Source organism: Oryctolagus cuniculus, chromosome 1 (assembly GCF_964237555.1).
Source record: "Oryctolagus cuniculus chromosome 1, mOryCun1.1, whole genome shotgun sequence".
NCBI lineage: Eukaryota > Metazoa > Chordata > Mammalia > Lagomorpha > Leporidae > Oryctolagus > Oryctolagus cuniculus.
The window spans coordinates 122,058,686-122,084,331 of NC_091432.1; the positions used below are offsets into that span (position 1 = coordinate 122,058,686).

At 50.5% G+C, this 25,646-nt stretch overlaps 1 protein-coding gene across 4 annotated transcripts in view; it reads right to left on the reverse strand.

The window, feature by feature from the left end:
- Positions 1–25,646, reverse strand: part of ETS1 (ETS proto-oncogene 1, transcription factor) — a 135,249-nt gene that overhangs the window by 21,896 nt on the left and 87,707 nt on the right. For all 4 annotated transcript variants that reach the window (XM_051842815.2, XM_051842861.2, XM_070071146.1 and 1 more), the window contains 4 exon segments: positions 10,388–10,507; positions 8,726–8,926; positions 5,250–5,327; positions 3,375–3,623 (listed from right to left, as the gene is read on the reverse strand). In XM_051842815.2, coding sequence (XP_051698775.2) covers positions 3,375–3,623; positions 5,250–5,327; positions 8,726–8,926; positions 10,388–10,507 — 648 coding nt within the window.

Genomic DNA, 25,646 nt, shown 5'->3' on the forward strand with positions numbered 1-25,646 from the left:
TAAGGCATTCTTAACTGCCCACAAGATCATGCAAGTTCATTAATTTCCCAAACCAGGTTATAAACAGCTGCTAGATTGCACAACAGCTCCTGGAGAAATTTCCATTGGCAAAAATGTCATTGAAGAGGAGGCTAACAAAAAAAAAAAAAAATGGTGGGGGAGGAAATAAATGCATTTAAGAGGTAAAAAGGTTCTTGGAAATGTTTTTTATGTTCCACTTTTAGATACTTTCTGGCAACCTAAGCTGAATCCTGGGAGATGAGAGAGCCACCTCATTGTGGCATAAGCCAAGAGGCAAAGGGATGTGACAGATGTCTACATGGAGAGAAATATCTCCAAGTCAAGTCTCAATTGTTCAGGGATGACTGATTATAAATTTTCAATCCCAGAAGATTCACTTTATACAATCCCATAATAATGTATCCCCAGTGTGTTCTTTCCTTCATAACCACAGTGGCAATTGGTTAACACAATGAAATTCAAACATGAACAGGTTCTCAAAACAAAAGTAAATACACAGGAAAAAATACTGCTCCCAAAATTACAAACAAAAAAAAAAAATCCAGATAAAACGCATCTGAGTTGAGGTGTGCGTTCTGTCTGTCTGTCTACACCACCTGTCCCTCCAGGGCTGCTTGTAACAGAAAGGAGGAAATACCAGGTTCATCTCCTGCCTTCCTCTCCTCGTCCATTCAGCGGCACATAGGCTCCAGAAGGCAAATCAAGAGCTGCACAGGATTATGGGCCTGCCTACCCAGCCTGCTGCCACACTTGCACCTCTCTGTCTTTATTAAAAATAGAGGAGTTGTCCCTTCCAGCAATGCACGTGCAGTGACCCCAGGAGAACAGTCCACAACCAGAACGCCACAGCCTCTTCTCAGCAAACGGACTTTATGACAGCTCATAAAAAGGTGTTTGCTCATACCAGCAACCGATCTTAATGGTCATTCAGTTTTTTCTGGGAGACAAACACACCAAAACGCTAAGAAAGAGAATAAGTTTTCACAACAAAACAACCCACCGAGTCACAAACATTGAGGTTGCACTGCTGCTCCCTGAAATGATTCCATCTCTATCAGCCACTTCCACACTTGGAGGGCAAGGAGATCAGAGTTCCCACAAGCACAGTGGCTGAGTCTCCTAGGAGTTCCAACAAGCAATGGCACCAAACTAGGCCATCGCCAGGCCCTGGCAACCTCCCAAACATGAGCCAGACCCAGCACCGCCGAGAGCTGTGGTTAAGAGCAGTGGGCTGCTTTCATTCCAGCTCTATTTCACAACCGAGAGCTGGGAACCTTCATTTACTGGTATTTTCTCCAAAAGCGAGTTGGATCCAACTGGAAGAGATGGTGGGTTCTGCTACTACACCCGTGCAAGGAAGCACGGGTCCTCCAAGACGCTCGCCCGCCGGCCAGTTTTTCTGAGAAATGCTGCAGCGAGTCCTTCCAGAGCTATCCGAGTCCTCCAAACAGACCTCAGAGCTCTCAGAACCATGAATGGGGCAGCACCACAACAACCCACCCAACAGACCCACACAAAGACCGGCCTCAGAGTCCACATGAAGTGGGACACAGAAGCACTTTGTGTACCATCGTGCATATGAATACTACGATTATTAGTAATCAGCTGAGAGGAATGCTTTCAGTCTAGACCAATCGCACCAGCTCGGGCCCTTGGACCCGGTCCCATCTGCAGCACTTCTAACGAGCGGCCAGCAGCCCTGCACCAATGGCCTTTCCCTCAAGTGTCTGTGGCCTGAAGCTGGAGGCAGCGAGGAAGAGGGGAGCAGAGAGAAATACCTCCTGAGCCTTTCTAAGGGTCACTTCTGGTTTAGAGTCATTAATTTGGGGTTGGAGGGGTGGTAGGGTCCAAAACCAAGAACCAGGAAAAGGAGAGGGAGACAGACAATTACACAAAATGCAAAGCCAGACGTAATTTTTAGCAGTGGGCCAGGAGATCTACCCATAGTTACAACAGGGCCTGGCCCCAAACCCACAGCCCTGGCCTCACTGCACATATGTAAAGAAAGCCCCATGAGAAAGAGGGCCGTTCTAGCGCTCTGAGCCGCAGATACACACAGACACACACTTGTGTGTGTGCATTTAAATAGATACGCACCCAAAAATAAAAGACAGAAAGGGGAAGACAGAAGTGGTCCCACCCATTCCCCTTGGGTCTGAAACACAAACACACAGGGGCCCACAAAGGACGCCTGGAGGTTCTGAGTTTGGGGGACTTTCCCTGGACGGGACCTGCGGGGAGGAAGTGTGGGTCTGAACACTCGAAGAAGCTGACCACGTGCGGGGCCCGGGTTAGTACGTGTAGGGTGACTCCTCAACGCAAAAGTGCCCGGGGCTCCCCTCCGAGAGCCTGACAGTGGGTACCACACATGGTGGTACCTCTAACGGGCCAGCCCCAGCCTGACTTCTGTGGCCACAGACCGGCTTTCTCCCGTTCCCCTTCCTGTGTGTAATTATTTCCCACTTATCCACCACAAGGCATCTTTTTCAACTTTTTAGCAACCAGCTAGCTCTTCCTGGAGGAACAAATGCCCTCTACAATAGACTGCACTTGTCTCAGACACAAAACCACCTGGACACTCTGCGAAGTGGGCTGTGCCTCCGAGTGCTTGTGTCCCGGTATGCAAAGCTGGGTGTCAGCCACCTCTTTTTGAAATGTTTTCCTTCACTGTCAGTGAATATTTTGTCACTACTGTAACAGTCATGTCAACAGAGGACCTTCTTTTGGGAAGCTCTGGCCACCTCTGTGCCTGCTCATGGAGCTAAATACACACTTTCAACCACACTGCTGATGACCAGTTCCAAATAAGCCACTGGTTAACCACCTTGTATCTTCCCAAACCAGGGAAGTTACAGGAGGCTAAAGATCCAGGCTGGGTGGCAAAGGTCATCCCAGGTGCCACGCCAGGAGCCACTGTCTGATCTGAGGGTGCTCTGGGAGGAACTCAGAACACATGCAAAGCTTTGATCCCCCTGGGCCACTTTTACTTGACTGTGTCCTCTCCAAGCTAAATCCTCTCAAAGGAACTAGAATACGCCTTCAAAAATAACCAAACGCAGCTAGAGCCACTATATGGGTGACATACTTCACCCAAGTAAGACACCTGAGTGTTTATCCCGCCGGATTTGAGTTCTGCCAGGGAACCCCACCACCACCCACCCATCCTGGTCTGTGTCCTGACGATGACTTGGTTGAAAGGTCATGATGGGAAGGTGTTGATATCTAGACATTCCCAGATGGGAGAGCTGAGCCTGGGAAAGTCACAGGGCTAATGGCAGGGAGGGGACCTGAGAAGCTCCCAGAGTTTCGTCACTGTGGGAGACCTGGGGGCCTCTAGAGAAGACGTGACCTACCACGACTGGTCCGCCCCATGCACATGTTGTCTGGGGTCACGACTTCTTGCTTGATGGCAAAGTAGTCGGTCTGCAAGGGGTCGGTCTGGAGGGGGTCGCGCAGGATGACCGAGGGGTAGTCGTTCTCATACTTGAGAGACAGCAGTTCCTCCGAGCTGATGGGATGCAGGGTCTGGTAGGACTCTGTGATGAAGCTCGGCTCCGAGAACTCCGACGGAGGGACGCACTGGGCGTGCTCGATACCGTAGCCTAGAAACAGAGAGCATGTGCAATGGGACAGGGCAGAGGTGCGTCGCCCACACGCAGCTCTTGGCCATCTACAGTGCTCCACAGTGGGGAACGAGCTGACCACGCTGGTGAGGAAGAGGAAAACACTTTGAAATCAGAAGGGCTTTTTAACCCTCACCCCACTACCTCATAGCCACGGCCCTGACAAGCTGCTCCTGTTTTCTGATGTAGTATCCTCAGCTATAAAACAGGGAAGATGGGGCTGGCACTGTGGCGTAACAGGTAAAGCCACTGCCTGCAGTGCCGGTGTCCCATGTGGGCGCTGGTTCAAGTCCCGGCTACTCCATTTCCAGTCCAGCTCTCTGCTATGGCCTGGGAAAGCAGTAGAGAATGGCCCAAGTCATTAGGCCCCTGCACTCATGTGGGAGACTCGGAAGAAGCTCCTGGCTCCTGGCTTCCAATCGGCACAGCTCCAGTCATTGCCACCATTTGGGGAGTGAACCAGCGGATGGAAGACCTCTCTCTCTCTCTCTCTCTGACTTTCAAATAAATAAATCAAAAAAAAAAAAAAAAAAAAAAAAAAACAGAGCAGGGAAGCTGACTGTCTTCTCTGGGGCATCGTGATGGACATCCAGAGGGCACCTATGTAAAATGCCCCAGCACTTCTGACACACACCAAGTCCTTAACACACAGCCGTTCACATTACTGCTGTCACTGGAATACTCCTTATAATAAAGCGCAAAGATACAATGAAAACAAACCTACGTCAGACTCCCTTTGCCAGGTAAGGCAGCCGGATAAGAACAGCCACACACCAATTCTCTTTCTCTGGTCATCCCTCCACTATGCTTAGGTGTCTTACGCTAAAAAAGGAGAAGGCTGTATTTTCTGTCACAGAACTTGAAGCTGCATGGTGCATTCTTAAAGAAGGACTTCCCAGGAAAACTGCCATCTCCACAAAGCAAAAGGCAAGAGCAGAGTGCAAGGTCAAATTCCCAAGCCAATCCTCTGACTCAGGAGCAGACAAGGTCAAAGTTTAGGGTTCAAGCTGTCTTCTTTTTGCACGAATTTCATGTGGAAGACATCGAAGAGCATGTAGAAACTCGCTAGGTTAAAACTAACTCACCTAGCACAGACGATGCGGCATAGCGGGGAAAGCCGCTGCCGCTTGCAAAGCTGGCATCCCACATGGGCACTGGTTCAAGTCCCGGCTGCTTCATTTCCTATCTAGTTCCCAGCTCCTGGCTTTGGCCTGACCCATCCCTGGCTGTTGTGGCCATCTGGGGAGTGAATCAGCAGATGGAAGATCTCTCTCTCTCTCTCTCACTCTGTGTGTGTGTGTGTGTTTGTGTCTCCCCCTCCCACTCTGACTTTCAAATGAATAAATCTTAAAAAAAAAAAAAAACTAACTCAATTGTTTAGGTTAAAACTCAACTGATGTCTAACACAAACAAACAGACTGAAAACTTTTGGCATTTTGTGGGAAATAATATGAAAAAAAAAAAAAAAAGAAAGGTCTCCATTTAATAAACGATTACTTCCCACAGGATTACCTTGAAGGAGCCTGAGATGAGCCGACTGGGGTCCCTCCCCAGGGTCCCACGCAAAGAGCAAGGTGAGGGAAGAGGAGCGGGAGCTGAACTTACTAATGAAGTAATCCGAGGTGTAGCGGGATTCTGGATAGGTAGGGTTGACTCCATTCACTTGATACGGTTTCACGTCCTCTGCAACAGACAGGGTCAGCGATGAAACCACGAGGGCAACACGCAAGTCAGCTTGGCCCGCGGCCGCCTTGGAAGCAGGGCCACAGTGACCTCAGCCCCTTCTCTAGGAAATCTGCATGCCTGTTAGCCATGCTGTCCGAGTCGGCCCTGACGGAGGCCTCTGAGGATGAGCTCACAACCCTATGGCTAAGATCATCATTTCAGTAGCTGCAGAGTGGGATTTAATATCTTGGAAAGAGAAATCAGTGAGTAATCCCTGAGGGCTGGGAAAGCAGCCGGGCCTCGCTCCCGACGCCTCCGGGCTGTGCGCACCATGTGAGAGTGGCACAGGCTTGAAGACAGACAGGGGGATACCAACTCGCCAATGGATTCACTCCCCAAGCTTTCCAGAAATAGATGGCAATCCCTAGGCAGAGGATGGCACAGCTTCCGTGTCTCCCGCAGACGTCTGTTTCTTGCATCGCTTTGTGTTTCTTGCATTGCCCTCAGATGGCAAGCACAGGCCCAGGCAGGAAGCAGGACGCTGGAAAGTGTGTAGTGCAATACTACAGCACTCCCACTGTGGCATCAAATGGCTGTCCAGGGGCCTACCTCTCCAGGAATGAGACAGGGATGGAGAGGTGGGAAACTGAGGGCTTCCAGAAAGCCATGGAATCAAACAGCAGTGTCTCTGAATCTCCAGTTCAACGGTCTGATTATATTGCATTGCAAAGAATCAGATTCGGGGCCAGCATTGCAGTTCGGTTAAGTCATTGCATGGGGCGCCCACATCCCATATAAGAGCTGGACTGAGTCCTGGCTCCTTCACTTTCAATCCTGCTCCCTGTTTATGTGCCCAGGAAAGCAGCAGAAGATGCTACAAGCACTTGGGGCCCTGCCACCTAAGTGGGAGACCCAGATGGATTTCCATGCTCTTAGCTTCAGCCTAGCCTAGCCCTGGCCCTAAAGGCCATTTGGGGAATGAACCAGCAGATGGAAGATTTTTCTTTCTCTCTCTCTTTCTAACCCTTCTTTCTCTGAAACTCTGCCTTTCAAATAAAATAAAAAATAAATCTTAGGGGACGGCTTTGTGGCATAGCAGGTAAAGCCACCACCTGTAATGCCGGCATCCCATATGGGTGCTGGTTCGAGCCCTGGCTGCTCCAATTCCAATCTAGCTCTCTGCTGTGGCCTGGGAAAAACAGCAGAAGATGGCCCAAGTGCTTGTGCATGGGAGACCGAGAAGAAGCTCCTGGCTCCTGGTTTTAGCCTGGCCCAGAAATGGCCATTGCAGCCATCTAGGGAGTGAATCAGAGGATGAAGATCTCTCTCTCTCTCTCTCTCTCTGTAACTCTTTCAAAATAAATAGATAAATCTTTTAAAAAGATGATTTTTAAATAAAAAAAAAAATCTTTAAAAAGAAGATGAAGAATCAGACACAGAGCGAGTGTACTGGCTTGGTTTTTCCCTCAGGCATTTGATGGTTTGTTGAAACTAAAGACTGCAGGGGAAAACAAGTTCATGCCTGTCTCCCAAAGACACAGGTCCCAGTGAGATGAAACGGTTCAATGCTGCTTCGGCAGCTTATCAGGTAGAAACATCCCCCGACCCCGTGGCCTCCCAGCCCGCTGCGAACAGCTGTGCTGTCGGGGCGTGTGTGGTCCTGCTGTTGTGTTGGCCTGGTTTCTCTGCAGCCTGGGGACAAACCCCTCGCTGCCCTCTTCAGGTATGTTTCTCTGCTGCCAGTCTCTCTCCACACGACATGGGGCAGGATGACAACAACAGGACGCCTGCTCTCACACCGGCCTGCACCCTAACTCTCGTGACTTCTCCTAAACAACTCTGTCACAGTAAGGTAACCCAAACCTGCCTTTGTGATAGATGTCCCTCCTCCCAGCCTCCTGTGTAATAATAATAATAAAGGAAATACAGGATGGGAAGTTAAACTGACAAAGATTAAAAAAAAAGATAGATGAAATTAAAAAAAAAAGGCTTAGAAGTTAAATACAATAAAGGTTAAGGAAATGAGCGAGATTGAGGAAATCAGCTAAGGTGAGCCTCACTGGAGGGACACAGACAATACAAGCACTTGCCCTTCCTACCTCACAGGGTCATCTCGAGGCTCCAGAGGGGAAAAACATCACTTAATGCACCTTGGAAACTAGAGACACAGAGACAGGCTTGGACACCCCAGAACACCTGGCAGCTCCACTCTGATACACAAAGGGGAACATTGTGTCTGTAGAACACATTTGGGTTGGACTGCCTGGCCCAGTCTGCTGCTGTGTTTAAAAGCCAGCAGTGAGATCAGATCTGTGCCGGGCCTGCCATATCTTCCCCTCTATAAACAGGTCGCTCATGTCAACACCTCCTCGTGGGCGTGTGTGCCGCTACGCAGAGTACACACCGGCGCTGTGGGGAAGACGGTGCAGCTGCCTGCCAGCCCCTGGGAACAGCAGCCACAGAAAAATCCACCTCGGTCTTTACAGCAGCTGAACAGGACTAGTAAAGATAACACTCTGCGCTCGGAGGCCCCGGATTTGGGGCTCTCTGGAGCAGCGCAGAAAAGGGTTTTGCGGAATGACAGTGCTAACCCCCAGCTCTCTCCCTGCCTCCAGCCTCTGTGCCCATGGTTGGAGCTGGTGACCACAGGCAGGGGTGGGCCTGGGTGAGAGAGGGCAGCAGGCTTCTAGGCTTACAGTCAGCTGGAGGGCACTGCTGACTGCTGGTAACTGCCATTTATTTTAAGAAGAAATACAGAAAAATAAGTGCAAAAACACCCAAGTTTGCCGCCTATTGCTGTTTCTATACTCAGCCAGGACTGTGGTACATGAGTCACTTGGTCCAAAAAGGTTGGAAGAAGCTGGTAGGGGAGGCCGTGTCATTATAAGGTTGCGACACAGCGTCCTGATATAACCCCGCTCTCTGCTCCAGATGTAAGGGTGGACGGCACCCGTACAACGCCAGTCCAGTTAGTGGGCAGAAAAGTCTGTCTTCTGAGTAAGATTTGAGAAGCTAGGCATTCCTGCGGGTGCAATCAGGTATTATGTGGCCACAGATCAAAGGAGTGTGTATTGAGATTTCAAGAAGGGGGAAAAAAAAACAGTCTACGGTTGGCTGTGGGCACTGTCTGTTCAAACAGTGCCTGGGCCTCAGATAAGGACTGGGTTCAGAATTTTGCTTGCTGAGAAGCCTCACAAGTACAATCTTGCCAAAGATTAACATCTGAACCCCCAATACATAGAAGAAAAGAAACTAATGCTTATTGAACAACTGCTATAAGCTACAGCTGCAGCAGGCACAGCCCACAGACCACGCATGCTGTAACAGGACACCCCGAGACAACGGCATGGGGGTTCCCACCCGCCACTCCTGCAGCAAACCCTGCACAAGCTCCACCTACCCCCCCCCACACTTACCTTTCTGCAGGATCTCCAGGTGCTCCCACAGGATGTCCCCCACAAAGTCTGGGGCCAGCTCAAGAAAGCAGTCTTTACCCAGGGCGCAGAGGGCTGCTCCATTCATACAGAACTTCTGGAAGTCCACGCCTTTCAGGCTGAACTCATTCACCGCCCACATCACCCAGTCACGCACGTGGGTTTCTGTCCACTGCCGGGGGTCTGAGGGAAAAGACCAAATGAGGGTCCAGCAAGTGAGCCTCTGGACAGGGCACTGGAGGGCCTGGCCTTAGCTGAGGACACCATCCTGCTCACAGAACCAGCTAGCATCGGCCTGCAAATGCTACCTCACTGGGCACCTTCCAGCCACATCCCCACCTGCTCCATGCTGCCAGCTAGGAAATCACTATTGTCAGCCAAAAAGTAACCTAAGAGCATTCTCTGCCGTCCGCTCAGGCAAAGATGTCCACAAATCTCCCTTCTCGCTGCCTTAATGCCATTAGACTTTTTTAAAAGCCCTGGACACAGAACAAATGGCTTCTTTAATAGCAATAATCATAGTAATATGTTTTCTAGGGATTACACAGGCCCCTCCTTGCTCCTAACTCTAACAGTAGACTTGAAACCATTCTTTGCAATTATTTTTATCTTAATCACATTTAGTAATAACCATGGCAATTAGTGGCAGTCATTCACCCAAATAGCTCTCGGTAATGACAAAAGTCCTAGGTGCCTGTATTACACTGGAATCCCTGGGGAGCTGCTGCCTATCCGAGGCTCTGCTGTGAAAGCATCGCAGTGTAGACAACACAAACTCTGCACGCAGGACCTGAGACTTAACTCGGTGACACCTGCTAATGACCGAGCCTTGGAAGGCAGCATAGCTGCTCCAAGAACACTCGTCCATCTAGCACACTGCTTCAGGAGACACTGCCAAGTGCAGTGGTCAGAACTGACTTTGTTCTGCCCCGTGAGTCTCCCGGAGCACCTGGCACTGCTGTCTGCTGAGGTTTGCAGTTAAGAAGTACACATGGGACAAGGTGTCTGGACACATTCAGAGTCTACCCAAGGCTTGGGTCTCCTGCGGTTGGGGACCTTTCATCTGGGGGCAGTGGCTGCTCCAAAGATAGGCCTACTCCTCTTCAAGACAAAAGCATCCCGCCTGGTCTCCACTGCTCCTGAAATGTACCCCAGGGAAAGCTGACGTGTTCCCCATCACGTCTCCCTTCTGACAGCTCTAGTTCCCCAGTAAACCCTCTGGATAAGAAGAGAAGGGAGCCTTCAGTCGATTCAGAAATGCAGCTCACTGGGCTCGGTTCATTCAACAGAAGCCCGGAGAGAGCCTAAGAGAGGGCTTCCCAAACTTGCCTGTACCAGTGCCACCAGCAAGTAAGATTCGACTGATGCAGAACAGGACCTGGGCTGTGCAAGTTTCCCAAGATCCAGAGGCGATTAGAAGGCGTGGACAAGTTTGGAAAGGACTGTCCCGAGAGTGGGAGGGGCTGACAGAGCCGGGAGCTGCAGAAGCAGCAGCAGGTGGGTCTCTGGCTGTTCCCACCGAGCCTGCAACCCTCCACCCACTGCTGCCAACCCCAGCGTGCTTGGCCGGACGTCTGCCCCACGGACGACACGTGATTCCCTTGGAGTCTGGCCTCGGACTGTTTTACAACTACAAACACGTACCTTTCGGGATTCCCAGTCTTTGCTGCTCTTTAGCAAAACCACTGAACGTAGCTTTCAAGGCCTGAGACATCATTTCTTTGCTACTGGGAGTCAGCAGTGGGACATCTGCACATTCCATATCTGGAAGGAAAAAGAATAGCATAGGAATAACTAGACTTAAACAGATTAGGTAACTAATCACTCATAAAGCCCAGCAGGACATGGATGGGCTAAAGACGACAAGCTGAGAAACACTGTAGTCACAGCCTCACCATAGGCCCCTAGTGGTTCAGACCCCAACCCCGCCCTACATCAGGGGCGGGACCATTTGTTTTGCCAAATGGCTATAGCATCATTTCCAGACCATACAAAATTATCAATTTAAAAATTAGCCTGCTTGGGACAGGCGCTGTGGCATAGTAGGCTAAGCCTCCACCTGCAGTGCTGGCAGCCCATATGGGCACCTGTTTGTGTCCTGGCTGCTCCTCTTCCGATCCAGCTCTCTGCTAATAGCCTAGGAAAGCAGCAGCAGAGGATGGCCCTTCAGCAGAGGATGGCCCAAGTGCACCCACACAGGGAGACCCAGAGGAGGCTCCTGGCTTCGGATCAGCTCAGCTCTAGCCATTGTGGCCACTTGAGGAGTAGACCAAAGGGTGGAAGATCCTCTCTTTCTCTGTAACGCTCCCTCTCAAATAAATAAATAAAATCTTTTTTTTTAAATTAGCCTGATACAGATTTATGGAAGTTCGAGTCCCGCCTTGGCACAAGTCTTAGCTAGCCTGCACTCGGACATTCCCCAACCCTGCCTTCCACAGTGGCCTGCGTCCAGAGCACCCGGATTCACCTCCCAGCTCTAGCTGCCAAGTCTACCTTCCTGCCAATGCAGACGCCGAGAAGCAGCAGGTGATGGCTCAAATACTTAGATCCCTGCCACCCACAGGGGAGACCTAAACTGAGTTCCTGGCTCCTGGCTCCAGCCCAGCACAGTCCCAGTCCAAGCCCTTGTAGATGGAAGGGATGTCTCCCTCCCTCTCTCTCTCTCTCTCATTGTGTGTGTGTGTGTGTGTGTGTGTGTGTGTGTCTAGCTCTCAAGTTAAAAAAATTTTTTGAGGGGTTTTCCACACAATGTGCTAGGCCCCCAAAGAAAAAAACCCTAACTCTTGGCTGTGCCCCTGCATAAAAGTATCTTCATTCTTCCTGTACTCCTCGACTAGTGAGCCCATAGTCCCTGCTTATCTTTCACCCTCACTGAAGATCTTAGCATTACTGCACATTTTGTCATCGACATAAAATAACATTCATTCCTTCAACAAATAATTATTTCGTACTTGCTTCATGCGAGGAAGGAAAGAAAAAGCAGTGAAGAGCTGAAAGGTGCCCGCCCCCATTCTGCAGAGGAGTCGGTCACTGAAAACCTGTTTACACACAAACGTTCAAATACAACATCAAAGGCGAAGTCAAGATGCAGCATTGGTGACCCAGGGGGACACCTGCAAGTCTGGAGGCACCATCGCAGGCTTCTCTTTGGATGAGAGACAGGTGGGACCGCAGAGCTGAAGGGTGCATGGGAGTAAGGGGAGGGAAGGATGCTCCGGAAGTGTGGGCCCCAGGGCACCTACATCAGCATCAGCATCAGCATCACGTAGAAACGGTTCAGACGCAAATTCTCTGTCCAAATTCCAGGCTTACTGAATCAGACCCTCCGGGATGAAGGCCAGGAATTCTGTGGCTTTCAACGGAGAATCCAGGTGATGCTGATGACTACCAGAGTGAGCAGACTACCATGTTTCACAGAGGGAAGCAGCAGCAAAGCGGGACGTGTGGCCGTGTGGCCGGGTGGGAGTTACGTATTTCAGTGTCACACAGATCAGTGCAGCTGCAGCAGGGTCCTGGAGCCTGAGGGGACGCTGGGGAGGGGTGCAGGGAGCACGCTAAGGAAGCGATCATTTAATCCCAGCAACGCAGACGTCACTGGAAGAAATCACACACACGACCACATCTTGCTGTAAGAGGATGGCTGTGGCTGTTCCGTAAAGGCTGATATGGCAGGTGACTTTGAATGGACGAGGGAAGACTTGTAAGAAAGCTACAGTACTGGTCGTGGTGAGGGATGCCAGTCGTCCTGACTAGCAAGGCGGCAGTGCCGACAGCAAGAGCTAACAAACCGGCAGTGCATTCGGAGGCAACCTCTACCACATCTGCTTTACGTAGGTGGAGACAAAGAGTGAGGGAGCCCAGCCTGCAGACTGACCAACGAGTCTGCTTGTGCTAGGCCCATGTGCACACCCATCGGAATCTCCATTGCATCCAATCCCTCCTAGACCTACAGGCCACGTCCATGGGGCGGGCCCAGAACCAGGGCTGACGTTTAACATCTCGACACACCTTGGCCACTTCTCACCGAAAACTAACACGCAAAGACATGAGCTGAGAATCTGCTGGTTTTCCTGTGGCTGGTTGGCAGCAATGCACTCCACTGTGGTGGCTTCCAGATGTTTCCACCTCCAGGGCGTCGTGTGAAATGGACTTAGGAAATGGCTGAGTTCCAGGAGAGGCTACTACAGAAGTTCCCCCAACTAGCCACTTCTGAGCCTTGGCTAGTTAAAAACAAACAAGCAGAAAAAGTCCCTGGACATACATAATGTGCTACAGGCTAAATCAACGGGCACACATGACAATGGGTGAGCTCCTTAAAAGGAACTTCTAAAATGAACGGAAATTGCACTGCACCGAAGAAGGCCAGGCAACATCTTCCCTCCCTGTTTCGTTTTAGCAATGTTGTCAAGAAATTGCTCAGTCCAAATCCTGCCCGGGAAGATCAGAAGGGCCCACTGGAGCTGCTCCCCCAGGCCCTGCCAGTGACCGGCAATCTAAGTTCCAGGGAGTGGTGAGTTCGGGTTGCCCTGGGACGTGCCCCCAAAAAAAATCTAGTGGAAAAATCAACATGCCTCCAGGAAGGTTGACAAAATGATGGAAAATCCCAGATTGTTAGGGGGAAAAATACGGGGGGGAGGGGCGAGAATGCTGATTACATAACATCGAGCATACAAACAATGGAGCCATCATCAAATGAGTCACTAAGAAACACATCAGTGCTCCCCGATCGTCCCCACTCTACTCATCCAAGAACAGCTAAGCCACAAGCCCAGAAGGGCCTCCCCTTAGAGAAGAAGTCGCCTTTACTACAGAGAAAGGGGCTCTTTAGGTCACCAGAGTATTACTGCCAAAAGAAGGGACAACGGTAGCTCCTAGCACAAAGCTAAACACACAGTCAATCAACCGATGTTCGGTGAATTGAATTTTTCCAAATCTGGATCAGCTCTGCTCCTTGCACCCCCATCCGACACAAACTCATGAACGAACTCTGTGTGGATTCTGTTTTGTGTGTTTGTTCCCGCCAATGGATTTATGACTTGATGAAAAGGACTTTACTGAGAGCCGAAATCAGCCAGGACAACACATGTGGAAAATACACTCCAGGTGGAGTGGACAAGGAATGGTTCTGTTGCAAACAGGAACTGCGGGAGGAGGACTGGCCAGGAGGCCCCAAGCATCTTCTCAACAAGCAAACCTGGGCAGGTGACGCCGTGGGACGGCAAGGCCAAGGGCGACAGCCCCAAGCCTGAGTCTGCTTCCTGTAACTCCACACGCTCCGGCAGCACGGCTGGACGGGACGCTGAGCTGACAACTCCCTGGACAGGTTTCTGCTTCCTGTCAGACAGCCCGCATTTCCGAGTTCTCTCTTGCTCTCTCGGAGGGAAGCAGCTGGAATTACTTTTGCCTGTCCACCTCCTGGCCATCTCCAAAAGTCCCGTTCACGCGCTGCCAGCCACAGCTGCACTGGGGCCCTGCCAGTGGTGCCTGGCTCTGCCTCTCTGGCTGTGGGATGCAAGTGCTGGTTATCTTGTTAAAGATGGGCTCGCAGCCCGCACCCAGTGAGGGCCAGCTCCGCCCACATGAGACACCTGCCTTTGGACCTGATGAGCTGCAGAAATGGCACATCACTGCTCCGGGATGCGGAGGATGCAGAAGTGAAAGTCACAGCTTTACCCATGTTAATTTTGCTTAAAAAAAAAAAAAATCAAATCAAATCAAAGCACCTCCATAAGAAAGAGAATTCTTGGCCCACATCATCTTTTTCAGTGAGGCGGGCCCTGCATTTGAATGATGATGAATAATCATGTTCAAAGGCAGACATTTATAGAAAATATTAAAATACTAAACTCATCATACGAGATACCCATGCAAAAATAAGAACTGTTCTGCATTGTGAAAGGAAAGCAGTGTAGAAACTGGGGAAAGAAGGAAGTATCCCAAGACTGCCCAGTGTTGGGGCACATGTGACGCAGCAGCTGTCCCTGAACGAGCCCAGGCGTTCTCAATGCAGGCGGACATCTCATCTCTCCCTGTGGCCTAACCCAAAGCCACCTCATAGATGTTTCAAGTGAAATGTAAAACAAGGGTTTCCATGCACGTACACAGAACGGCCAAGTTCAAAGCCGTATAGGTTGAGAGGACCCTTCAAGGGTGTGGCATGTGTCCTTTCATACCCTTAGTTCTTGGAAATCCAATGGCTCATACCAACAATGTCACCCACACAGAGTCTACCCTCCTGGTGGCTTCTGTTTGGGAGGAAGTTCAAGACATTGGTCTCACTGATCTCACTATTTTCTTCTCTCAGTGTAATGACAAATAGAAGCCTAGAGCACCTGGGGTCCCTGGGGTTAGGTGAGAGGTGCATGGCCAAGGACAAGAAATCCCAAGTGCACATCCCAGGCTCATGTGACCACTGCACTGGGCCAAATCCCAGCAGATGACGATACTAGTCCTGTGTCCCGGGCACTGTCACAGCAGAGAGGCATAAGGAAACACCAGGAATGAGTAATGCGCCGCGCACCTGCTGACAGCTTTTCAGCTCTCCAGAACTCTTCACATACACTATTCCACAACATCCTCACAACGCGGGGCTTTCGAGGGGCCTGGAGAGGTCCTACCGAGCCCCCATTGTATAGACAAGAAATCCAGACTCCAGGAGTTCAAGAGCTTGGCCTAAATCACAGGTCGGCAAGGTCCAGCCAGGACTGGAAGCCAGTCTTCCGACACTGGAAATAAGGAGTGGTTCTACTCTACCCTTCTACAAAAGGGTAGATCAGAGATCCAAAGATGATAAAATTTTCAGATCTGAGAAAGAACACCAGACTTCACATTTCTTAGTTTGAGAATTATTTACTCTGCAGGAAATAATCAACAACTTAAAGCTATCTGAAGAAATCCAGGGTGTCACATGGCTAGCCCCATAATGCCCTAATTGAAAGCCATCGTTGTCTGTGATCTCCTTTCCTGGGACTAAGACTAGCAGGCCTCCGTCCCTCCATGTGAAGCAAACAGGTGAAGTGACAACGGGGCTTCCTCCCTCCTCTGCGTTCACCAGCGACAGCCCAATGGGCCACTGTGCACGCAGCACAAGGTTAATTAGTTACATAAAGGCTCACGGAAATATGTGGCTTAAAGCAAAAGGAAACCAAGCAGAAAGCTTCCGGATCCTACACAGAAGGGAAACGAAATGGGAAGAGAGGATCCTGATGGTGTGAAAACAAAAGAAACAGAGGCGGGCCCTGGGATTGACCGACTTGTTGGTGAAAATCCATGAGCTCCGATGTCAATCGTGCCATGAAAAGAACCACACCGGGTAAGCTATCTCCCCAGGCCATTTCTAAAGGAGAGCTGTGGATAGCAGGTGTTTTTCTTTCTTCATTTGGCAGTTTTCAAGCTGCATGCAAGTAGGCTAAGGCTAATGCAAAGCAGAGAAATCAACGTCCCTGCTAGCCCCTCAGTGTTCATAAACCGAAAGCTATGAAAAAGCCCTGGACCACAAGCAGGGGAGAGCCCAGCATAAACGGCTCTGTCCCAACCCAACAGTCCAGCACTGTCCCCATGGATGGGACAAGGCGGGCCCTGGAACAGACTCCTGTCTGTCAGGGACACAGGCAACCCGGCTTCTACACTTCTCTTAAGTCCCCAACCCCCTCGAGGGCATCGGCCAGTAAAATCCACTCCGAAGAAGGGAGAGCGAAGCTGCACAGAAAATCCCCCGTTCACCCTCCAGTGACCTGGCTGACCCAAAATGCAAGCCTGTCTCAGATTACAGCATCCTGGCTCTGCTGCCAGCACACACAGCCACCGCCAGGGAACGCACACTGTTTGGGTACCATGCGCCAACTCTGCGGTGCGTGCCTCTTCGCCCAGGGAAGCTGCCCCAGGGCCCTTAGGGATGGTCTTCTGCGGGGTGCAGCACACCCCAAACTACCCGGAGAAGCCGGAGACAGAAGCCCACAGAGAGGGCCACGCTCCCAGAACATCTGTAGGAAGTGACCTCAGACTTCTGCCTCCTTCCCTCCATCCACCCCGCCCCATCCCCCAAAAGGCACTGCAACACATTATTACCACAGCAGTCCTGACGATTGGTGACTCACCAGGCTCACACATGGTTCCAATGAGCCCTTGACCATTACATGGTAGGGAAGCAGGAAAAACAAATGAAAGCAGCTGTAATTCGGCAGCGCCGGAGCCCAGACCTGCCAGACAAAAGGGACTGCAGGCATGTTCCCAAATTCGTTCAGGCACCTGACACGCAAAAGCTATTTTTAATCACTGGATTTATTTCTTTTCCTCCCCCTCCACCATGCTCCACCTCGGCAAATGTTTCGAAGCCGGAGCAAAACCCAAATCAGTTCCAGGTGTTCAGGGAAACCCAGAGAGGCTCTTCCGCTCCAGGATCCCATCCAGAAAGCACAACCGCCCCCGGGGGCCTGCAGCTCCGTCTTCCCCCACTTCCCTGGAATACTTTTCCCACCCTACACACTAGGCACATGGCGTGAAGGAGGAAACGTCGGAACCACGGCTGCAAAGACGTCCACACTAGCATCTTCTCCGGCAGCCGTGGGCAAGTACAGACACAGACACAGCACCCAAAGACCCGGAGGAGGAGCGGGCTTCTCTCTGCCTTGCCGTGTGCACGGGGTGAAGTGTAAGTGTGGGAACGCCCATGCCTGGCTCATGGTAGGTGCTCAATAAATTCTTGATGCGTTGGACTACCAAGCATTTCATGAAATGCAGGAGGATGTCAAAAACTTCAAGGATAATGTGTGTTAGGAAAACACAATTTGCACCAAAAGAAACTTTTAATTCCGTTTACTACCTACTTCCTGAAGTGCCCCCTCCTGTAAAGACTACACCATAAATGTAAGATTTTGTCAACGTTTTAGACAGAAAGAAGGATCAGGCAACTCCCCCAGGTACAACTATCCAACCAAGAAAGAGAGAAAAATGAATGCTAAAAAATCAGATTCTGAGATATAAATGGAAACTGACATCACCTGAAACTAGATCTCTTTTTTTTTTTAACAAAGCAGATTAATTTCTTACCTATTATGCACCCTCCACTTTGCTGGGGAAAATCCTTTTTGTAGCAATAAGCACCTAAAATCTAAATTATGTGTGCCCTGACCACACTTTCCAGCTATAGGAATGCAATGGACCCATTGAGAAAGAAGCACCTTTGAATTAACATGGCACAAAACACAAGTGTAATCTGATGCTACAAACTCGTTCCTGTATGCTTGGAATTTGCCAAAACTGAAGCTGTGTTTTACCCTGGTGTTTTACAAGTCAGGGAATATGTTTTAATGACTGAGATGAGGATTCCTGTGTGCACGGACCATCTCACAGGTTCCCCTCCACTTGAAGAAGTTAGGGTTCTTAAATGATCATCTTGGGTCAGTCACAAATGCCTCACCTGTCCCCTGGCCTGGCCTGTACCTAGGACTATACTCGACTCCCACCACAAGCCCTGCGTGCTGCACAGCTGGGCGATTTCTTGATCATGAAAAGCACAGACTCACAGCCTCCAGATTACATGGAGGGATGTGAATGGGGCCCTTTCAGCTCTCTCATCGCCTGAGTCGGCCGCACGGCATCCCATTGGTTCTTCCTGTCTTACGCTTCTGGGAGAGGGGAACTCCTGCCTTGCGCCTCCGACTGCAACACTCACCACAGGGTCATAAGGCCCGAGGCACCAGTGTGACACGGGACAGCCCCACTCAAGGAGAAGATGGAAAATCTCTGACATCCTGCGCCTCGCCCTGATCCCGGCTTCTGCTACTTCTGGTTTGCATAACAGTGCTGAGGCTCATCCTCTGAGACCCTGAAGATGCTGGCTCATTGGGCCAGTTAATTTCAAAGTCGCCTAATTCCTACCTAGGAGGATCATTACTGCTATCTGAGTAGCACTTTACACTTTAGAAAGAGTTTTCTGGAACATTCTAGAAGGATCCTCGAAACAACCAAATGTAGTATTATCTGCATCACAGAGGCGAGGAAGCTGGGGCTCTCAAAGGTGACCAAAACGACTTAACTAAGATTATCAAGACTCAGATCCTCAGACAATAAACTCAGGTGTTTTCTCCCTGGACCTGTCCACGCCAAGTTAAACACCAGGGAGGCAGAAACGATGGGGCAGAAGAATATTGCATTTCCTCCACCATTTTCGTTATAGGAAAAAAAAAGAAAACAAAAAACCTCTTGCTGGGGAAGGGCGGAGCCTCAGTCCCTGAGACTTCTGGCAACACTCTCGTCACAGGCTCCACGGCTCATCCTGCCCAAAGCCCTACTCACATGCCCGGCTCAGAGCCACTGGGTACTTGGTCTGGGCGGCAGAAGAGGTGTGGTGGGGGAGGGGTCCTGAGAATCACAAGGCAGGCCGGGCAGGGCAAGGTGGAGGATGAGGCATTTGCTCCATGGGCAAAGGAAAAACCTGGGCAAACAAATGGAGTGGAGCCCGTTTATTTAGGCTGGAAGAGTTAACGTTTTTCTGCACTTTTGAACTGTTTTCCTAAGGCCTGCCTCTCCCTCCCACGCAGGAAACAAACACAGCCCAGTGAGGGCTCTGGTGGCTCAAAGCTAGCCAGGCAAGGGCAGAAGGAAGCAGGGCTGGAGAGAAAGGAGAGGAGCCAGCCAAGGCAGGCGCTGGGAGAGGAGAGGGGAAGATCTGCAGAGAAGCAAACAGGGAGGGAGAGAGAGGAGAAGGCGGAGGGAGAGCATTCTGGAAAACTTGAAGCCAGAATCAAAGGACAGAAAGCAGAGTGGGAGTGGGCTGGCAGGAGGCAGCCGCTGGCTCCCAATTAATAATGTCCAGAAAGCAACATTTTTCCGTAGATTTTGAAAGGAAACTCTCTCTCAGCTTTCTTATTTATTTATACATTATATAAATACATTTTTAAACCAAAGAAGGACCATTTTTCCAATGGGAAAAAAAAAGAAGTCTTGTCAGAGATGAAAGCCAGTCTTCAAAAACCCCTCCGAGGAAGCTGAAACCCCACATGTCTTGGTGCGACAGAAAGGAAAACAAAGTGGACATTCTTTCTGCGTTCTAAGGCCTTTGTATGCAGATGTGTTTGGCTTTTAATAAATAAATCTGGACAGAGAAGGAAAAGCATGCTCACACACGTTCACCCAGTGCACTGGCTGGTCTCAACCCAGGAAAAGCCCAGTGAGAAAGAAAGGGTAGGTGAGTCCCTCTCCCCCCCCAGGACAGGAGACAACTAGCCATGCACACACTCGGCCCACGCTCTCCAAATCGACGGGGATACTTGCTCATGAGTGACAACAGCCAGCAGTGGGGCACTGGCACCAGACTTCCCCAGGGGTCTTTGCACGGAAGCTGGAAGAGGCTCCCTACTTTTCCGGGCATTCAGTTAAGCCATATTCATCACAAAAGGGTTATAAACACTGAATTAAAATCTACTGACTAGGGTATTTTTGGCTAACCATTACAACACAGCTTGGGCCACCTACCTACCATATCAGAGTGCCTTGGATACAGTCCCGGCTCCACTCCAGACTCTAGATCCCTGCTAATGGGCCTCCTAGGAGATCGTAGATGGTATCTTCAGCAGTTGGGTCCCTGCCCCTACCTGGGAGACTCTGGCCTGGCCTCACCCTGGCCATTGTTTGCATTTCAGGAGTGAACCAGCGGATGGGACCTGTGTGTATATGTATGTGTCTTCTTGTCTCTCAGCCATTCAATTTTTTTTTTTTTTTTAAGAAATCTGCCTTAGTACAAATGAATGCACTGACCCTAGTCCTACTGGTTGAAGACAGTGAGTACAGCGTTGACCTTTCTTCCTCTAACAGTGGTCATCCTTTCTGACCCAGACTTCAAACCCCTGGGTCGTGTCCACCACTCCTGATACTGTGGAGTCTCCCCATGCCCCTGCTGTATGCCCAGGCTCCTGACGAGCACCGTAAGTCCAGAGAGATCCAGAGAACGACCACCGTACTCCGTCAATTTAGGTTGGTTTCATACCAAGACAGCGCAGATATTTCTAACCAGCAACACTGCAAAAGCCGTTCAACTACACCGCCACCCAGAACACTTCTCCACATAAATAAATACGGAGCCAGCTCTGTACCGGGTGACTGAATCTTATTAACAAGCCAGTAGGGCTCTACCGTCACTCATCTTAAACTTCACCTTGTCTGATCCATGTTTCTGTGGGTAGGGATTCTTCTGGTACCGTGACTCTATCCTCAACACACCAGCTACCCTTCTCAGCACCGTGCCATCTGCAACCTACTAAGTTTGCTTTCTGCAGCCTTGTCTACTCGAAACCCCTGATAAAAACGTTGACAAGGCAATGACCAAGTACTGAGCTCCATAACCTAACACCAGAGACCATGTATTACTCTGACACTGACATATTAATCAAGACCCTCTGGGTATAGTTGCTCAACCAGTTACAAATCCTCCCCGACTTTGCTATCATTAGATCCACACATCTTTGTCTTGGCCACAAATATATCATGAAAAGACTCAGACAAAGGCATTACTGGAATCAAAATATGAGCTTACAACATTCAGCTGATCTACCCACCACGGAGCCGGTTCTCCCCTCAACTTTCTCCCTAAGCACCAGACAAGTGCTAAAGGCGGCTGATGGAAATGGCTGTGCTGGGATTAAGCCCTCCCCTCCCCTCAATGAGAGAAAGGAGGAAGGGGGCTTGGGGGGGGGGGTGAGTATGGGGAGGGTGCACCACAGGCACAGCATTGCTTGGCTTCTAGAAACAATGAGCAGTTAGAGAACAATGGCTACAGACAAAGTCTTGGTCTATTTATAGCTGCCACTGTGAGTCCCAGACAGCAGGAACTGGAAGTCTGCCGGGTGAGCACAGCTCCAACTGGACCCGGGCTGGAAGGAAGATGAGGTCACCAGGAACGCTGCTGCCTGCTTAGGAATGGGCTTCTTTTCCGAGCGCATAGTTCCTTCTGAGCCCCAAAGAGCTCCTTAACCAAGTGCAGGAGCTTGCTCGCCGGCCGTCACCACGGAGGGGCAGGTCGGAGAGTTAACTGCTCCTCTACCCTGCCCAAAGCAGTTAAGGCCCCTGTCTGCAGAGGTCATGGGACAAACTAACCCTCCACTGATGGAAGTCTACTCTGAAACAACAGTCTTATCATGTCTGTTAACTATACAAGTTTAGGGCACCAGAAAAGAGTTCTTCCGTGGGAAAGTCTCCTCCTCACCTCTATGGAGCTGAATTAAGAGCCCCAAAGCTGAAATTCACAGGTCCGTGTGCCTGGCCTTGCATCCTGCTGAAAAGCGCTCCTGTCAGTCTCTTTGGATGGTAACTCTGTTTTTCGGAATTTTAGCTTTTGCTGTAACAGGACTACGGAGTGCCAATTTTCCCATCTGTGCTTATATTCTTAATCTCCCTGCTTCCCGACAGACTTACTCCAAAAGGCTACCAGTGAGGCCGGCGCCGCGGCTCACTAGGCTAATCCTCCACCTGCGGCGCCAGCACCGAGGGTTCTAGTCCCGGTCGGGGCGCCGGATTCTGTCCTGGTTGCTCCTCTTCCAGTCCAGCTCTCTGCTGTGGCCCGGGAAGGCAGTGAAGGATGGCCCAAGTGCTTGGGCCCTGCACCCCATGGGAGACCAGGAGGAAGCACTTGGCTCCTGGCTTTGGATCGGCGCAGCACCGGCCATGGCACCCATTTCAAGGGTGAACCAACGGAAGGAAGACCTTTCTCTCTGTCTCTATCTAACTCTGTCAAAAAAAAAAAAAAAAAAAAAAAAAAAAAAAAAAAGGCTACCAGTGGTCAGATTAACAAGTAAAATGATACCAGACTGACTATGAAAGGGACCTGGGCAGAGGAGGAAGCCCAGGAGTAAGTCCTGTGCCTGCTCCGTGTGCTGTCACTGGGAGTTTCCACTCACTGCCCTCGGCACGAACAACCGACCAACAGTCAGCAACTGTACCCTTGCATGCAGTCCAACCTCAGAGCTTTAAGAATTCTAAGTGCAAAGCTGGAATCTTCCAAAGACAAAAAACATTCAGGGCTTAACCCAGCAAACTCCTGAGGAGTAACTTCAGTTTTCCACTCATGTCACTGACTCCTTTTCATTTAAATAGCTTAGGACACTTCATGGAGTATATACCAAGACATCTCACCTCCATTCGGAGGGAGGTGGTAGCAAATGTGAACACTTTACACTTTGAAAGCTCAGGGGCAGAGCAGACAACGGCTGGATGCTACTGTAGCCAAAGATCCAAGCAATGGTTAAAAGGGATGCACTGCGTTCCTGCCCCAAGCCCCACTCTCTCCACATTAACTTCAGACATGCACGCATCCAGATGCTCAGGGTCCAGACCATCTGGAGGAGGCTCTAATAAACTTGAACTACCAGGATAACGGAGATAATCACGTATAGGCCGTAGCAAGCAAATATTCCAGGACAGCTCTCACTCCTCACAGATGGTGGAGAATGAAACCAAAATGAAGCATCTGACCACCCAAAACTTGGAAAATCTCCGTGAATGCAGGGGCTACCCGACCTGGTCCAGCACTTCATTCAAACGCTACCTCCTCGACTTCACCCTCACTCCCTGCACCCAACAGGCTAAACATTCCCTTCTCCTCCCAGGGCCCTGCTGAATCATCCCAGGCTAATTTGAGAGCACCACATGGGAGCCACATGGTAGGAGTGGGGAGAAGGCAGAGAGACACACATTCCTGCCCCGAAGGAAGGGTGACTTCAGAGAAGACGCAAAAATTCCCACCCAGGTTTGGCAAGTGCAGGAGCTAAGCCTTCCCTTGACTATCACAGTTTTCAAAAATGCCTGCACATCAGCTAAATGCACCCAAAACCCCTGGCACTGCCCCAACATGCAACATCTGGAGTTCACACTCATAGGCTTTCTAAGTTTAACAATTCATAGAATAGAGGCCCCACTCAGTTGAGCAAATTCAAAATGAAGTCTCTAATGAGGAGTCGCAAATCCTGTTACTTTGGGCCAGGGAAGTAATGATTCCGAGTCCATGAGAGAGTCCTAAGATGCCAAGGAGGTACACAGGGCCCAGAGAGACAAGCTTCGAAGAGAGTATAGTTACTGTCCTTAAGCCATTAGGCTCACTGTTAAACCTATCATCTGAGGCTACTCCAGCATTGGTGTAGATCTGCCTAATCTATTCCTTTGGCTCCTACATCTCCTCAGCTTTGGTCTTCTTGTACAGCTAAAACTCCTGCACTCTACTTATGTGTTCACACTTCGCCTGTTTCTGCTCTTCCATCCCACCCTCACTCTGGCTAAGGGATGCATAAAGCCTTATCTGGGGCCAAAAAGCCACAAAAAAAAAAAAAAAAAAGAGGAATCTACAGAATTTACTATGAAAGTTTAACAACTCCTTGGAGGCAAGTTCTCCTTCCTGGCAACCAGATACGTAATTATAAGATGCATGGAAAGCAGGCTGCTGGTGGGAAGGAGGAAAGAGCTCTGCCATTGGCCAGGGTCCTGCACTATTCACGGAACACAGAACTAGAAGGGACGTCAGACCTCACGTAGTCCAAGCCTTTCTTTTGCTGATGGGCAACATGGAAGTTTAGGGAGGTGACACCAACTAGCCTTGGGTGACACGCTTACTAAATCTAGACCTGGAATCCCTGTCCAGTGGTTTCTTCCCTCTACATCACTGCTGCTTGCTTACAGCAGCAGGTTGGCAGGGAGGCAGCCCCGTGTCTTTCCTATCACTGAGCCCAGGTTCATCATTCTGGATAGACACGATCCGTCCCTAAGAGCTCACCAACCACAGGAGGAAAACCCATTCAAAGAAGTCACAAGCGTGGCTTGGGTTCTGAGGACCCTTGACGCTGTCCACACCCATTCCAGGTTCAAACTGTTGGAGAAGAATTTCCTTACAGCAGAGACTCCCGGCACACGCCAGGGATCCTACGACAAGTACTCTTCCCTACCCAACTCCCATGGCAAGACACCATGGTGCATGACAGCTCTGAACTTGGAGGGTGCCAGTCCTATCAATCCAAACAGAGCACAGACAGCACTAAATTCCACTGACCATCATCTAAAAGGCCCCGAAAGGAGAACAGATTGCCATTGTGTCATGAGAAGGTGTGACAACACTAATAATTCCAGTCCCACTGGTGTTCCTCCAACAGGGTTACCAGGACCCAGTGATAGGGTTATAGGGATACAGCAAATCCCTGACAAAGCTGCAAGATGAAATCGGGCTTTTAATGACTGATGCTGCCTTACCCAAAAAGACCCTGAGTAACAGGCTGCTCCAGCTCCAACCGCAAAGAGCCCACACAAATTTCTTCCCCTCTTTCACTAATGGCCCCCAGCGCCCAGACTTCAGCATTCTAACAACCCCACTCTGCTCCGGAGTCTCGCCCACACAGGCCCAGAGCAGCCAGCCCCGCATGCCTCCCCCAGCAGCAAACCCCAGAGGCTGCCCAGTCGCCAGGCAGCCCCAACCTCCAGATCAATGGGCGAGATGGGCCAGCGGGTGCAGAGCAGAGAGGAAGTGATCAATGCAGGAGAGGGAGGCACCAGCGCCACTCTCGGTCTGCCTGGGTCAGGTGGGAAGGGGAGTGCTAGGGATGCGCAGACCTCATCCGCCGCTAATAAATGGCTCTGCCTCATCAGGAAGCCATTAGGAAATTGCAGCCACCACAGCCCCAAGCTCCCCAGACTGAACCGTCTGCCTGCAGCTGGTGAAAGCGCTCATTATCTCCGCCCAGACTGCACCAGCTCGCTCCGGAGTGCAGCCTAAGCACGCAGCCATGGGAATAGGCTTGAGCTGGAGTATGCAGGGAGGAGGGACGGGAAGGCCACGAGCGACTGAGGAGGTGCAGGGCTTGCTGGGGGCGGGGGGGGGGTACGCTGAGCTTCATTCGGTGACACGGCCCTGGGGGCGGGGGCGGGGGGG